The 16,201-nt window shown below is 35.1% G+C and overlaps 1 protein-coding gene across 7 annotated transcripts in view; it reads left to right on the top strand.

Annotated features, from left to right (window-relative positions):
- The window catches only part of Tanc2 (tetratricopeptide repeat, ankyrin repeat and coiled-coil containing 2), a 335,376-nt gene that overhangs the window by 101,582 nt on the left and 217,593 nt on the right, over nt 1-16,201 (top strand). For 4 of the 7 annotated variants that reach the window (XM_029484218.2, XM_029484220.2, XM_029484219.2 and 1 more), the window contains one exon: nt 7,295-7,477. In XM_029484218.2, coding sequence (XP_029340078.1) covers nt 7,295-7,477 — 183 coding nt within the window. The remainder of the gene's footprint in view (nt 1-7,294; nt 7,478-16,201) is intronic. The other 3 variants (XM_029484221.2, XM_029484223.2, XM_029484222.2) reach the window with 1 other exon arrangement.

Genomic DNA, 16,201 nt, shown 5'->3' with positions numbered 1-16,201 from the left:
ATTTTGAAAGTTTGTGCTCATATCATGAAATGTTTTTTCCTAGTTAAGTAGTCTCAAAGTTTTGTGTGTTATATTACAATTTTTGATCCACTTTTAAATTTAATTTATACAGAGTAAGAGAAGGGAATTTAATGTCAGTCTTTTGCATATACATAGCTTTCCCAGCATCATTTGTTAAGAGGCTTCTTTTTGTCGTCATGAGTTTTTGACTGCTTTGTAAAGAATTAGATGGTTGGCTGGGCGTGGTGGCGCACGCCTTTGATCCCAGCACTCAGGAGGCAGAGGCAGGCAGATTTCTGAGCTCAAGACCAGCCTGGTCTACAAAGTGAGTTCCAGGACAGCCAGAGCTATACAGAGAAACCCTGTCTTGAAAAACCAAAAAAAAAAAAAAAAAAAAAGAATTAGATGGTTGTAACTGTGAGGTTATTTCTGAGTCTCTCTTTGGTTTGAGTATGAATTTGTGCCAGTGTCATGTAATTTTTCTTTTTCTTTTTGTGCAGAATTATTTTAATTCTCTGAGGTGTTTGTAGTTCCATGTGATTATTTCTATTGTAGCCCCCCATTTATATGAAGACTATCATTGATATTCTGATGGCAATTGCACTGAATCTATCTATAGCCTTTTGGTACTCTAAGCCATTTTAACAATATTATGCTCATTCTTTTACTTGAGATACCTTTCTATCTTCTTGTATCTTCTTCAGTTTCTTTCTTAAGTAATTTATAGTTTTCATTATAGAGGGGTCTTTAATATTTTTACATTTATGGCTAGGTTTTTTTGTTACTGTATATTGTTTTGTGGCTATTCTGAGTGGATTGTTTTCTGACTTAAATTTTAGAGCATTGCATATTAGTATATACAGAAACTACTTATTTTCATATACTGTTTTTGTTTTCCTACTTAGCTAAAAATGTATAAGATCTAAGAATGTTCTAGATGAGCCTTTAAGTTAAGAATGGTGCCGGGCAGTGGTGGCGCAAGCCTTTGATCCCAACACTTGGAAGGCAGAGGCAGGCGGATTTCTGAGTTTGAGGCCAGCCTGGTCTACAGAGTGAGTTCCAGGAGAGCCAGAGTTATACAGAGAAACCCTGTCTCAAAAAAAGAAAAGAAGAGAAAAGAAAAGGAAAGGAAAGGAAAGAGGAAAGGAAAGGAAAGAGGAAAGGAAAGGAAAGAGGAAAGGAAAGGAGAAAGGAAAGGAAAGGAAGGAAAAAACCAACAAATGATGGCATTGTCTATAAATAAGCATAATTTCACCTCTTTTTAAAATTTCTATCACCTTTATATCTATCTCTTGCCTTTTGTTCTATCCAAGAATAAAGTACTATATGAATAAGAATAGAGAGCGGACATCTTACTGTGTTCTTAAATAAAGTAGTTTCTATTCTTCAGTCAGTTTCATGTTGTCTATAAACATCTGTCTTGAACAGCCATTATTGTTTTATAGCTAGCTCATCTGAACTTTTGTCATAAAGGAATGTTTAAACCTAAAGGGATTTTTTTTTCTGCATCTGTTTAGATTTTCTTGTGACTTTGTCCAGGATTCTAATTATGACTGTGTTACATTTACTGACTTGCATAAGTTGAATCTTTCATGCAGTACTTGAACATAACCAATTTGATCATGGTGTGTGATCTTTCCAGTGTTTTACTGATTTTAGGATACTAGTATTTTGTTGAAGATTCAAGAGGTTACAGTTTTCTTTTTTGGCTATATTTTTCTCTTTTGTTCATTCAACAGCTTAGTTACAGTTTCTTCTAGGTTGTATCTTTCTTTTGGCAGGGGTGGGGAGGGGGCTGGGGAAGCAGAGCGTATGATAGGATCTCATTCTTTCATTCACATAGATCTGAAACTTACTGTTAGCCCAGAATGGCTTTAAAATCATGGCATGGCATTGCTCCTGTCTTACTCTCCCAAGGGCTGAGATTATAGGTGTGAGCCACTACATCCTACTCTATATGTGCTTTTGGCATTAGGGTAGTGCTAGATTTGTAAACTGATCTTAGAAGTATTCCCATTTCAATTTAATGGAGTCCCAATGTTCTTAAAGGTCTGCTAAAATTCATCAGTGTCTGTTCCAGGATCTCTCTCTTTCTTGAGAGATGTTTAGTTACTGTTTTTATCTTAATGAGGTTTGATCTGTTTGGCATATCATCTGTATCACATGTTCCATTTTTTAAAAAGATTTTTGCAAGTTTTTGGACTATGTAAGAATTTAAAATATCCCATAATGATCCTCTGGCTCTTAGCACTGTCTGTTGTTATTCATTCTTCTGTTTGTTATGTTTAGCTGTCATTAGGTTTATCAATATTTCTTATCCTTTTAACGAATTAGCTTTTTTTGTTGATCCTTTATACTGTTCTTTATAGTAAAGTTTAGTTTCATTGATTTCAGCTCTGATATTAATTCTATATTTCACCTACTGTAATAATTTTTGATTGGCTAGCTAAGACTTTATATATCATTAGGCTATTTATTTGATATCACTGACTTTTTAAATGTAGATAACTCATACATCCTTTTAGAATGTCTTCACAACAACCCACAGATATTGGTACCTGGCATTTCGTTTTCATTTGATTATAGGGATTTCAAATTTTACCCCTTTACTCAGGTGTTTATGAATGTTTTAAATTCTGAGGGGGCAGAGAGAGGGAGGCACCAGCATTTTTTAAAGCACAGATAGTAATATTATAAGGCCAGGGATCCTCAGTCTTTGGCCTTTGTCTGATGAAGTGCCCCACCCAGAACCATTCCCTAAAGGCTGGGCAGGCCCCTGGCACTTGTGTGAAAAATTAAGGATTTAAAAGTTACCAAAGGCAAACGTATTAGCAAGTAATAGTAATGCAAACTAAGGGGCAGAGAAAGGAAAAAGGAGAGAAAAGGCAAAAGTAGGAAAGAAGACTGGGATAAAAACATGAGAGATAATGCTGAGAGGAAACAAAATATTAGCACAATTAATGAGCAAAGCAAAATAATCCAGATAAAGCCAAACAAGTCAAATAGATGAATATTAAGTGGCTGATGGAGATGCTTTTCTGCCACCTCATCAAGGGAGTGAATTACAAGATAGTGGTTTTGTTTCTGTTTTCTCAGCAGGTTAGAGCAAAAATGGCAGTTTGTAGACTGAGCTTCACCATGCATAACCAGTTGGAGCCTGTCAGTTGCTAAGACCTCTGACAGGTTGAGTACTTGTCTGTTGTTCTGCATATGCAAGCCCAGCAACACAGCCAGTGTAGGAACTACTTTCAGCTTACTCTCACTATAAGCCTGTGGATCACCTGATTGATTGCTCCCTTGTACCAGAGGCCTCTGCCAGTATGATACCTGGGTGTGGGAAAGGCCTGGATAGTAGTTGTATTGAAACCTAATGTGCTCTAGGCTCCAAGTAATGCATAAAAGAGTCAAACCAAAGCAGTGTGTTCTTCCCTGTCTCCACCCCATCCTCCCACCTTAGTACAAAATACAAAAGTAGGGCACCAAGTGATACAGTGTGATACAAGTGATGATGAGACTTTCCCTGTCTGCTCCAACCTCCATGTGTGATACACTATTTGGTCTCACTCTTTTTTGCAGAGCTCAATCTGCAGTTCCCTAATAGAAAAGCCGTAGCATGCTGTGTTTTCACTTGCCCTTCAGTGACTAGGCTCTCCATTAATGACACATTGATGGGGTACTGAACCTGATATCTGCTGACTAGCCTAGTACTATAGAGATCAACATACACCAGCTGTTCCACAGTCAAACTGCAGGTTAATAAGAATAAAATAAGTTGCTTTTCCGCTGAATTTCTGAGATTGCTAGTTTTCTAAGAAAAGTTATTAGGCAACCTAATTCTGTTAATATTCACCAATATTTTACTTGAAGCATACATTTTTAGATTTTGTTTGTAGCATCAGCTGAGTTCAAGCATAATTTTATAGGACAAAGAAGATAAAAGGAAAATGTTTCTAACCAGAGGAATGAACTAGGACATCCAAACTGGACTAATTGCACTATGACTCCTTAAGGATTGTCAGATCCTAAAACTGCCAGCTCATTTTTAGCAGTGGGACATCGTGAGAGCTAGTACTTCACTAAATGAGATGCAGCATTGAATACATTCCTTCATAAAAACTCTAGTGCTGGTTGTGATCACCAAAGGACTCATTTGTAAATTACCATAATGGAATATCTCTTTGATTACAAATCTGTTAAATAATATAATTTTGAATAAATCAATTTCAGATGTTTTGAAAGCCCAGTGATTAGATAAACAGACTTGAAAAGATAGGTCTATGAGATGCATTGTTCATCTGATCAGGCAGGGGCAGGGAGAGGGAAAATAGAACATACTAAACACAGTGATCAGAGACTGTTAATAAAGTTTCAAGATGCTGGTAGAAGTTCTAAAATCCAATGATAACTAATAAATTCTATATTTCTGCCTCCTGAATATTGGTGGCACATTAGTAATGATCAGAACTAAGGTAGTGGTAGGAGAGTGGACAGAAAATGGAATTTTGGAATACATTTTAGATTGGTAATCTGCAGAACTGTTAGTCATGTGTTGCAAAGATTGATAAAGGAAGAATTGAGAGATGATTTATAGGTTTCTGAACTGAAAAAAATATGTGGTTAGAGATAAATGCCCATGTCATTCTTCACTGAACTACAGTTCACAAATCATTAAACTCAACATTCCCAAGTATTCCATTGGCTCTTAGCATATTCACTGTGCTATACGAACATCACTGCTCTCTTATCCATCATCCCAAAAGAAAACACCAGGCCCTTTGAGCAGCTGACCCTTCCCTTTCCTGGGATGATCTGAAAACCAGATTGGATTCATCTCTCCAGAGCATCTACATATAAGCAGAATCATATTGTATGTGACTGTGACTTCTTTCAAAGCTTCAAGACTTTTTGAACTGTATGTCATATGTCAGACCATCATCCCTTTGACAGCAAAATATTTAATTTATTGAAATATTATATATACATATATATATGTATATATATCACATTTTTTCAGGCTATGACACTTGGGTTGTTTCTACTTTGGGCTATTATGAATAATGGTACTGCAAATATTCATGTTGAAGTGTTGGTTGTAAACCTGTGTTCAGTGCTTTTGGCTGTATACATGAAAGAACAAACTGAGTCATATTGTGATTCTGTGTTTAACTTTTGGATGAACCACCTGTTTCACACAGAAGCTACACCATATCTCACCCCTGTCGTTATATGATAGTTTCATTTTTCTATACACTTAACAGTTGTTTAGGGTTATTTGGATTGGTAATCTTCAGAAGTATATGTCCAAAGGGTTGGTAAGAGAAAAAAAATTAGCAATGATTTCTAAGGTTCTGAACTAAAAAATTATATGGTTAGAAGTGTCATTCTTTATTGAACTACAATTCACAAACCATAGCACACACATAAAGTTCACATACCATAGCACACATGTACAATTCACATACCATAGCACACAGATACAATTCACATACCATGCAACACACATACCCATATCAAGATCAGAGGACAACTTGCAAGAGTGAGTTTTTTCTTTCCACCGTGTGGGTTCTGGGAATTGAGCTCAGGTCATCAGATTTGGCAACAAACATTCTTACCTGCTGAGCCTTCTCTCTAGCCTGTCATTTTAAAAGTATCCATTTATTCTTTTCTTTGTTCTTAAAAGCCTCCTCTATCTTAGTGGCTATAAAGAAGGGTCTCATTTGACTTTGATTTACTTTTATAGAAGGATTGTTCAGCATATTTTCAAATGCAAAGGGGGAATTTATGAGTCCTTTATAAATATTTGCTTAAGTCCTTTGCCCAATTTTAATTGTGTGTGTGTCTTTTTGTTGTTGGGTTGTAAGAGTTCTTTATATATTATAAACCCTAGACTCATCAAAAATATTTGCAAATATTTTTCCATTGTGAGAATTGTATTTTCATTTTTTCTTGAAAAATTTTTATTAATTTATTTTTTACACTCCATATTTTATACCCCCCATCCACCCTCTGACTATTCCATATCCCATACCTCCTCCCTACCCCCGAATCCCCGTATTTTCATTTTTTAAATAGTGTTCTTTGCAACCCAAAGTGGTTTTTTTTTTTGTTTGGTTTGGTTTTAAATAAAATACAGTTTATTCACTTTTCTCTTGCTCATGCTTTGGTACTATTTATTCAAGAACACATTCCCAATTTTGTAAAGTTACTCTTTTAAAAGAAAATACACTTTTTGCATTAAAAAAAAACCAAACACTTTTTTAAGTATGTGTGGGTAACCGCATACCCACAGTGTACATCTGGTGGTCAGAGGCTAGCTTGTAGGAGTTGGTTCTGATCTTTCATCATGTAGGTCCTGGGGTAGCTCAGGAGGTCAGACTTAGTGGGAAGTACCTGTATTTGCTGAGCCTTCTCATTGGCCTACACTTCTGTTCTTTCGACTCTTTAGTTATCATCCTAATATTTTCTAGTTATCTTGTCTATGTAAATTTGCCTTCAAAGCCATCTAAATTTTAATTCCTTTAATACTCTAAAATTCTAAACTTTTGGTTTCTTAACATACTAAGCCTACTCCTTTAAATGTTGTACCTTGTTGATGAACACATTGTATTTTCTGTCAGATTATATTTGCTTTATTTGGCTTTTTCTCCCTTGTTTGTTCTCTCCCTCTCTCCCTCTCTCCCCCCCACCACACACACTATTTATTTACTTATTTACTCAATACTAAAAATTGAACCTAGGGCCTCGAGAATGTGAGGCAAGGAGTCTGGTCATGGAGTTATAGCCCCAGCTTTTATGGTTTTTCTGATTCATCTTCAATGTATATGTGTTACGGTTAATTAATGACCAAATACTGTATATGTAAATTTTTTCTATGTATAGCAAATTTGTATAAATAGTTTAAGACATGTTGTGATAGGTCTTGTTTTTGTGGTCCTAGCAACCTGCTATTGTCTTTATTTAATTTTATGGGAGTTATAGTTGTAAGATCCAGTCTCTCTGCCTTCTTTCTTTTCTTCTTTCCTTCCTTCCTTCCTTCCTTCCTTCCTTCCTTCCTTCCTTCCTTCCTTCCTTCCTTCCTTCCTTCCTTCCTGTTTTTCTTCTTCCTTGCTTTCTTTTTCCTTCCTTTATTTTTCTTTCCTCCATCCATCCATCTCTCCCTCTCACTAAATAAACAAATGTGTGTATATGTGTGTGTATGTATATGTGTGTGTGTGTGTGTGTATATGTGTGTGTGTGTTATATGCTGTTCTGAACCATCCTTATCATCTATTGCACTCTTCTTTCCTATTACCAGGTGGCATCTCCACAGAAAGCGATTGTGCTTTTGAGCCAGACTACGCTGTCCCACCACTTCCAGTGAGTGAAGGTATGCAGCACATTCGGATTATGGAGGGCATGTCTCGCTCTCTTCCATCCTCCCCCTTACTCACACATCAGTCTATCAGTGTTCGGCTCCAACCTGTGAAGAAGTTAACTGGTAAGGAATTTACCTGAATTTAGTATGTTTGACAGGAAACCTGAGAGTGTGACACTTTAGGTCACGTTAGATGTGTGTTTGTGCATCTTCGGATTACCTCCCCTTTGGCCTTCTCACTGCCAGAAGACTTAGAAAGTGGGGCTCCTGCTGATTTTCATTGAGCGAATTAGAGCTGCACTCAGGTTGGCAGATCGGTGTACTCATCTCTAAGTGACCCATCTGTTGTGGACAGGCTTTCTAGATTTTCAGGAAGTCCTTAGTTCTGCCAGGATACACTGATGTTCTGACTTCACTCACCAGCCTGTTCCTGTCACGGTAACAGATGGAGACATTGGAATTTTCATTGTTTTAGAGCGTAACAGTTCAGCAAATGTGTAGACCTGAGCCATGTTTTTGTTTGAAATCATGATTTCTAGATTTCATCTCTAGTGTTCAAATCTGACTTGGATGTTTTCTCTTTATAGACCATTACTACTCCTTGGGATATTTACTGTGATTCATAAATTGTTATGGCACTGACTTTAAATACATCTCAAAATCTGTATTGCTCGTTCTGTTCATGTTAGGTGATCATGTTAAGTGTAGGTTAGGTGTAGGTCCTTATTAAGTGGACTTTTGTTCTCAACATTTTCAGGGAAGAAATTGTGAGAGATAACTGAAGAATATTTCCATGTGAAGATACAAAAGCCTGGGTTACACAGTTAGATTCTTCTGACCTTATCAGTATATTCTTAAAACATCATACAAAATGATGACTTTCACTGTGGCATTTTAGGCAGCATCTTCTAATAGATGTCCGTTGATGGAATTGATGGATTGGAGTGCATAAAGGATGAAATCAAGGAGATATCGGTTGTTTCCTCTGTGCCTTTGAGCTAAAGTAGGAAATTTGGTTGTCATGTCCATGTTTAAAAGAAAAGAAGGAAGAGAGTGAAATAAGACTTTTTTGACTCTTATAAATAGAATGAACTACTTAATGTTTATAATTTTCACCAAAGTACAGTATTTCACATTCAGTAGTTTCATAAAGTGTAAGATTTGACTTCTTTACGTTGCTGATTGTGTTTTAGGCATTTTAAGGTAACTTGAGTGAGTCAAAGTATTGACTTGGGTCATTAGATAAGCATAATAACACAGTAACCTAAAATACTACTTCCTTTCCAAAGTCTAAAATTATAATCAATTTTAACATGTTGTGACAAGAATATACTTTGTTTACTTAGAAATCATCTCGTTTTTGCAGTTAAAGGTGTCATTAATAAAAACACAAAATGCAAAATCTGTGTGTTTGTTTCATTTTCCACATCCAGTGGGGAAAGTTCTCATTTCTGTGAAGTAAGTTAGATTGCATGTGTTTTTGTGGTACCTACCTGATTGGCTTATACCAATTTCATTATCAGTTTAAATAGCTATCTTTGTTAAAATATAAATTCGTTTAATAACAAAGACAGTAATTCACTATTTCAGAGGTGATGTCATGGTACAGTAAGATGGGGTATAGCTGACTAACAACATGTATAAACCACCCAATTTTAATTTTAAATGTATGGAATGTCTCATAAAGTTTTACTTACTGAGGAATGTAAACAACCTAAACATTAAAGACTAAGAATGAATTTTAAAACTTCTGAATGAAGGAAATATGTTTTCTTAAAAGAAATTTATGAAAATGGTTCCTTGATCATTTTCCCCCATGTAAGGCATATGATAAAAAGCCATCGGTGGAACGTCTGTGGGATCCTTTGCCAAAACCCCAAGACAAAATCCAAGGGTCCAAGGCCATTTCCATCAGGTTTCCAGTTTCCTTTTCCATAAGAACTTTAAAAAAACCTAGCTCCCAGCATGCTTCCAAAGGCCATCTTCTGTCTTTCCTGGATCACTACAGTGAAGTATTACAGTTGTACAGTTTCCCAACCTGGCCTTGGCTTGCTCAGATAAAGCTTTGTTATATATTTTATAAGGCATAGATTCTATATTGTAATGTCCTATGCAAAAGAAAAAATTAATGAAATTGTAAATTTTATTGTTTTAACATGTATGCATGTTTAGTGATGTTTACATTTTGAAGTAAAATTTATGATTCATTAAAAAAATTCCTTGGGGGCAAGAAAGATGGCTCAGTGGTTAAGAGCACCGAGTGCTCTTCCAAAGATCCTGAGTTCAAATCCCAGCAACCACATGGTGGCTCACAACCATCCATAGTGAGATCTGACTCTTCTGGGGTATCTGAAGACAGCTACAGTATACTTACATATAATAAAATATAATTTAAAAGTTCCTTAAACATGTTTCTTTGATCATTTCCCCCATGTAAGGCAGATGATAAACCTGTCTTTTTAAATGGAATAAATGAAAATATTTCAAAGTTTAAAAGGCACCCTTGGTCCATAGATTGCTTTTACCCTTTTCCTAATTATGTTTGTTTAAATAAATAAAAATTTAAAGGAAAAAAAACTACAGACAATATGGAAATACCCTCTAGAGATACTTAACCAAAAGCACAAATTTAATGAGGCCATTATCTATGTCCATGCATTTAAACTTCTAAGTATTACTTGTATCTATATTACCTACCTATCAAACAGAATAAATAGTGTTAGCTTGTTTTATTTCTCTTGTGGCTTTCTAACATCTGGTTTTCTGTTTTCAGTATATATTGTAAGGCTCAATCATTCAACAAATAATTTGTTTAGGACTATATGCTAGATACTACTCTAAGTAAGACATAGCAGTGAAAAAGACAAGGGCTTGCTTCAAGGTTTTTATATTTCAGATGTGAGGGATATTGATAAGAAATATATAACCACTGGATATGGCTTTACAAACACAGGCAGACAGATGTCTGTCCATTCCAGGCCAGCCTGGTTTACACAGTTCCAGGGCAGCCAATGCTACATAGATAGACCCTGTTTAAATGGGGGTTGGTGGTAGTCAGGGAATAACCGATAAGCATATAATTCTAAATAGAGCAAGTATTATGAAGATATGAAGTATGGAAAGCTGTGCAGAGAAATTGGGGTGGAAATGGAGGTTTTTTTCTTATGGAATAATACAGGAGAAAGAAAAGTAAGGAGCAAGGTCTAGGGGAAGAGCCTAGTGTTGTCTAACAGTGTCAAAGGAGAGGTGAATAGAAAGTGAATTAAAGAGGCAGACAGAGGTTGGAAAGTTTTGCCTAGTAAGGAGGCTACTTTGATTGTAATATCATAAGTAGAAGTGGGATGGGAAGAAATACAATCTCCTTCAACTTTTAATTGGATATGTTAGCAAGTGTGGGGAGCATAGAGTGTGAGCAATAGAGCATTCATTCTGTGTTCCTTAACCTTGCAGGAATGGGTTCCTTCTCTGTACTACACGAGTCCCAGGAATTGAGTTCAGGTCATCAGGCTTGTCAACAAGTGCCTTTATCCCCTGAGCTGTCTCACCAGCCCTCTTCATCCATCTTTTACATGTTGTTCTGAGCTTTAGTCAGTTTCAAACAAGTTGAGTACTTTTGTTATCTGATACTACAGAGGATTAACCTTTTTGTGTCATTTGGGTCAGCTTTTGTATCCAACATACTTTTATGTTAGTTAGTTAGTTAGTTAGTTAGTTAGCACATGTATATGTAAGAAGACATGTTTGCAGAAAGAAGTCCATTTTTAGTATTTTGACTTGTTTGCCAAAACTTTAAAAGACACAAATGGCTTAGAGCTTGAAAGTAGTTTTAAACATACAGATGGATTCCTGTGTTCAGTACCAACAAGAGTTAATACAACAAAAGCAGCTGAGACACAGACTCTGTGGTAAGACTGCTTAAGTTTGTCTTCCAAGTCTGAGTTACTTATTCCATCTCTGTATTCTTCTCTGAAATGGAGATGTAGTTTTGTCTTATGGTAATGCATTGGTTATCATTTAAAATCACGTTTGTTAAGTTGGAGCTTTATATTTTTGAGGAACTGAATGTAGTAAATTACGCACATAACCCCAGCATTAAAAAAGTTGAATTAGTGGCCAGTCTAGGGTATATAGAGTCAGTTCCAGGCCAGCTTTATTACATTGAGAAATCCAATCAATTAACAAACAAATTTCATGTGTTTTGAAATATTTTTAGTAAATAATGGAAAGTGATAGAAATGTTCAATTGAATGTCTTCTATGTGGCATATGCTTCACTAGTATAGTTTCATATATATATATCTTCATTTTTCAAATAAGTAAACTAAGTTACAGAGAGGTACATGTTTGCTAAATTGAAAATTTGCCAAAAATAATACAGTTAGCAAGTAGTCTTCATTTACCAACAAGAAAATTGAGCATTAGAGAAGTTAAAGACTTGCTCTATGCATTTGCATATTATTTACTTTTTTGTTGTGTTTCTAAAGACAGAAGATACAGTCAAATAGTTTAAATGGTAAATGGAAACTAGAAAACTTAAAAGTTGAATAAGAGCCACTGTTCGGTTGATTAGTTATGTATTGCTGTATAATGGGAGGGATGTGCAAGAGTGCACAGAGATATACTGTTGGCCCGATATACTGTGCCAGGTTCTTCTCTATTACTACTTCCTAGATGTCTTAGTTGTATCACAAAGACTTGGTATTTCTTTATCTACAGCTATTAAGAGTGTATTGATTCACTCCTGTTTTGTTTATGTCACTTACCTATCCTAGTATTTATAAACATTGATACAAACAGTTGTCTCAATGTATCAAATTCTTCTGAATTTTACAAATAAACTTGAATAACTTAAATAAATTTGAAAATGTATGCTTATTTACATATATATAGTGTGTGCATAAAATCTACTTATCAGTCATATGAATCCATATGTGTTATAAATTGATATATATGTAAGTATAAAGACAGGCATTGGATTATGCTAGAGACACTACTCACAAGTGGAAGAATCATAGCATAAGCTTAGTTCATGTCCTTTTTATGTTTATCATTTTTACCCTGTGGGAAATTGAAAACCTATGAGGTGGTATAACAGATTTGCCATGTAATCTTGCTTAAATTCATTTAAAAATTGCCGTACTTAAGTTGCTTTTTAAGTTAAAAAAAGAAAAAAGGATAATAGCATTGATAATAGCATAGAAGAATAAGAAATAGAGGAGAACCTGTAAGTCTTGTGAGTTGGTATCTGGCCTAGAGTAGGGAGTTATGCTAGCCACAACTGTTGGAGTGTCTAAGAGATTTGAGAATTGAGTTTCTATCATCTGTATTAACTTTGTATTCTGGACTTTTATAAGGAGACCTTCAAGTCACTTCGAAAGACCTTTTCACTTTCTTGATGCTTAATCTTCAGACACTGTCATCAAATAGATTAAACAACGCAGTATAGATGGTAGGTTATAACAATTTAATTTTGGTAAGCTTCAACATCCGAAATACTGGATATAGACAAAATACTGTTTTTGTCATAGATAAAATGGAAACATTTACTTATTTTACAGACATTCTGCAAGAAGCACTACAAAGCTCTTTTATCGTTAGTCTACATTATCTGACATGTGTTCACTGGCAGTTTGCCTTACAGTTTTGGGTAACATTGGAATTCAAGAAGTACGAGTGCAAATTTTATTAGAATTGATGTGAATATTAAATATGATTTATTAGAGATACCTCCTATAGTCTACTAAGTATTGACTGATAGTGTTTTCTTTTTATGTTGGATAAATATGGAAATGTAGCTATGTTTTATAAACATTCTAAGAAAAAATTTGAAAACCTAATTTGAAAATATAAAAGGTCTACACACATCTTAGTCTATACAGTCTAACTTACTAGATACAGTCATACTATAACATATGAGTACATATTTTGAATTTTAGAAACATTGGCATTCTAGGTGTCTTATAAATTTCTTTTGTCAAGGAGGAGGGCAGACTTTTATAATCCCAAACTAACCTAAAGCTCATAAATGCCCAATCTTCCTGTCTTTACCTCCCTGTTGCTTGGATTAAAGGCATGAGCCTGACTGAGTCCAGCCTAGTGAATTTTAAAATGAAATAGGTATGCATAGTAGTCTAAGTTCTATCAATAACTGTTATGCTCTCATTTTTATAACATTAAGTGAGGAAATAAATATATAAACACTTTTCAAGATCTTTGGAATATGAAGGCTCACCTGCTATAAACCCCAAGGTTAATTCAGTGATAAGAACAGCAAACAGGAACTATTTTTTGCCCTTCAGAGATTATTTACTTAGTCCTTCAATACTAAAAATAAGAACGTTAGGGAATTGTTCCTTCATTCACTAAAAATAATTTCAGTTTTCAGGAGTCAGCATTATTAAAGCAAACTAGAACCAAATGGATGACATTAGCTGATGAATGGAAGAGAACGTGTTAAAGCCATATTTTTTGTCAATAAAAATAAATTATTTCTTTTTCTGCACCACAACATGGATGAACCTTGTAAATTCATTCTAAATAAAATAAGCCAGTCACAGAAGGTCATATAATCATTTGTGAAATTCTAATCTATGAAGTGCCATGAATAGTCAGAACTATGGATGAACCATTCAAATTCATTCTGAATAAAGAAGCTAGCTACCAAAGGTCATATGAGTATTTGTAAAATTCTAGCTTATGAAGTGTCATGAATAGAGACTGAACATTTAGCAGTTTCCTAGGACTGAAGGGACAAGTATGTGAAGTTAGTTCTGAGGGTGGGAGTTTAATTCTGGATGATAAAATGTTATAAGTATAGATTATGGTGATGGTTACTCAAGCCTGTGAATATACAAAGCCTATTTTCAGTGGAGATATGAATTTCACAGTATGTGAATTTTATCTCTGTAAAGATGTTTTTTTAAAACACTGTCTATGGCAAACATTGTTAATGATAAAAAGGAAAATTGATGATTTTTTAAACATTTTTTAATTAGGTATTTTCTTCATTTACATTTCAAATGCTATCCCAAAAGTCCCCCATATCCCCCCTCCACTCCCCTACCCACCCACTCCCACTTCTTGGCCCTGGTGTTCCCCTGTACTGAGGCATATAAAGTTTGCAAGACCAAGGGGCCTCTTTTCCCAATGATGGCCGAGTAGGCCATCTTCTGATACATATGCAGCTAGAGACACAAGCTCTGGGGGTACTGGTTAGTTCATATTGTTGTTCTACCTATAGGGTTGCAGACCCCTTTAGCTCCTTGGGTACTTTCTCTAACTCCTCCATTGGGGGCCCTGTATTCCATCCAATAGCTGACTGTGAGCATCCACTTCTGTGTTTGCCAGGCACTGGCATCGCCTCACAAGAGACAGCTATATCAGGGTCCTTTCAACAAAATCTTGCTAGCATATGTGATGGTGTCTGTGTTTGGAGGCTGATTATGGGATGGATCCCTGGGTGCAGCAGTCTCTAGATGGTCTATCCTTTCGTCCCTCAACAGAGGAATGGATACAGAAAATGTGGTACATTTACACAATGGAGTACTACTCAGCTATTAAAAAGAATGAATTTATGAAATTCCTAGACAAATGGATGGACCTGGAGGGTATCATCCTGAGTGAGGTAACCCAATCACAACAGAACTCACATGATATGTACTCACTGATAAGTGGATATTAGCCCAGAAACTTAGAATACCCAAGTTACAATTTGCAAAACACATGAAACTCAAGAAGAACGAAGACCAAAGTGTGGTCACTTTGCCTCTTCTTAGAATTGGTAACAAAACACCCATGGAAGGAGTTACAAAATTGATGATTTTACATTTAAGATAGATCTAATGCCTCAAAATTAATAACTCAGTGGGAAATGAATATGGAGAACTTGAATAATGCAATTAATCATTTAGTTAAGTATAGAATTTTGTATAGGGAAATGCCTTTTTAAACACTGAACTGTTTCTAAGTATTTATCATATAATTAGTTATAGCAAAATCTCTTTCAGTAAAAGTGAAAATAAAAATGGAATCTAACAACTAAAAATAAGGAATTATTCTTTTTCCTCCTTTCAAGTTTTAAAATTTTTTAAAATAAGTTTTGATTTAAAAATAGAAACCAAACTTTTTTAAAATCTCAGGAGTTTAGTGTGCGGTGTATTAAAAGTTAGGAAGTACCCCATTAGGTCACTGTTGAAAGTCATTGCCGTGAATGCTTTATTGGCAAATAAGAAAGTCATTAAAGTAAATTAGTTAAGCACTTAACACAAGGAGATAAAACAAGGAAAACTAAATAGAAGAAGAGTTGTCAACAAAATAGAAAGCTAAAGTGAATAAAATTAATTAAAAACATTACTTGACTAATAAAGATATTATTTCTTGGACAAGATTAAGAAAATAGAATCTTCAGGAGGAATGGTAAATTACAATAAAAATGAAAGCAGCAAAGAAATTAAATAATATGCAGCATTAAAAAATCAAAAGAAATTGAATTAGCCACTAATAATGATACTTATGAGACTATAGTGCACAATTTTAGAGCATAACAGCAAAAAGTGGAAGAAAACGATATAAAATTGATAGCAAGCAAGCTTATAACAACTAGCCTGATAACCACAAAATCAAATGTGCCCCACAGTCAGCAAGCCAAAAGGCTTTACAGGGAGGTTTTAGCTAAACCTTTAAGTACCAATCATGGAAGTAGTTATGGCAATTATAGTTAGTGTTTATTGAGTTATTACTAAGTTCCAGACAGCACTCAGTACTTTGTACCAGTGAGGAAATTCAGTCTACACAGCAGTCTAAGAGGATTGCAGCAGTCTCTGTCTCAACAGTTTCTCTTCTGTAGCAG

Source organism: Mus caroli, unplaced genomic scaffold, assembly GCF_978045245.1.
Source record: "Mus caroli unplaced genomic scaffold, Mus_caroli_1 scaffold_13, whole genome shotgun sequence".
Lineage (NCBI taxonomy): Eukaryota > Metazoa > Chordata > Mammalia > Rodentia > Muridae > Mus > Mus caroli.
The sequence above is the reverse complement of the archived record's forward strand: the minus strand, read 5'-3'. Positions and strand labels throughout refer to the sequence as shown.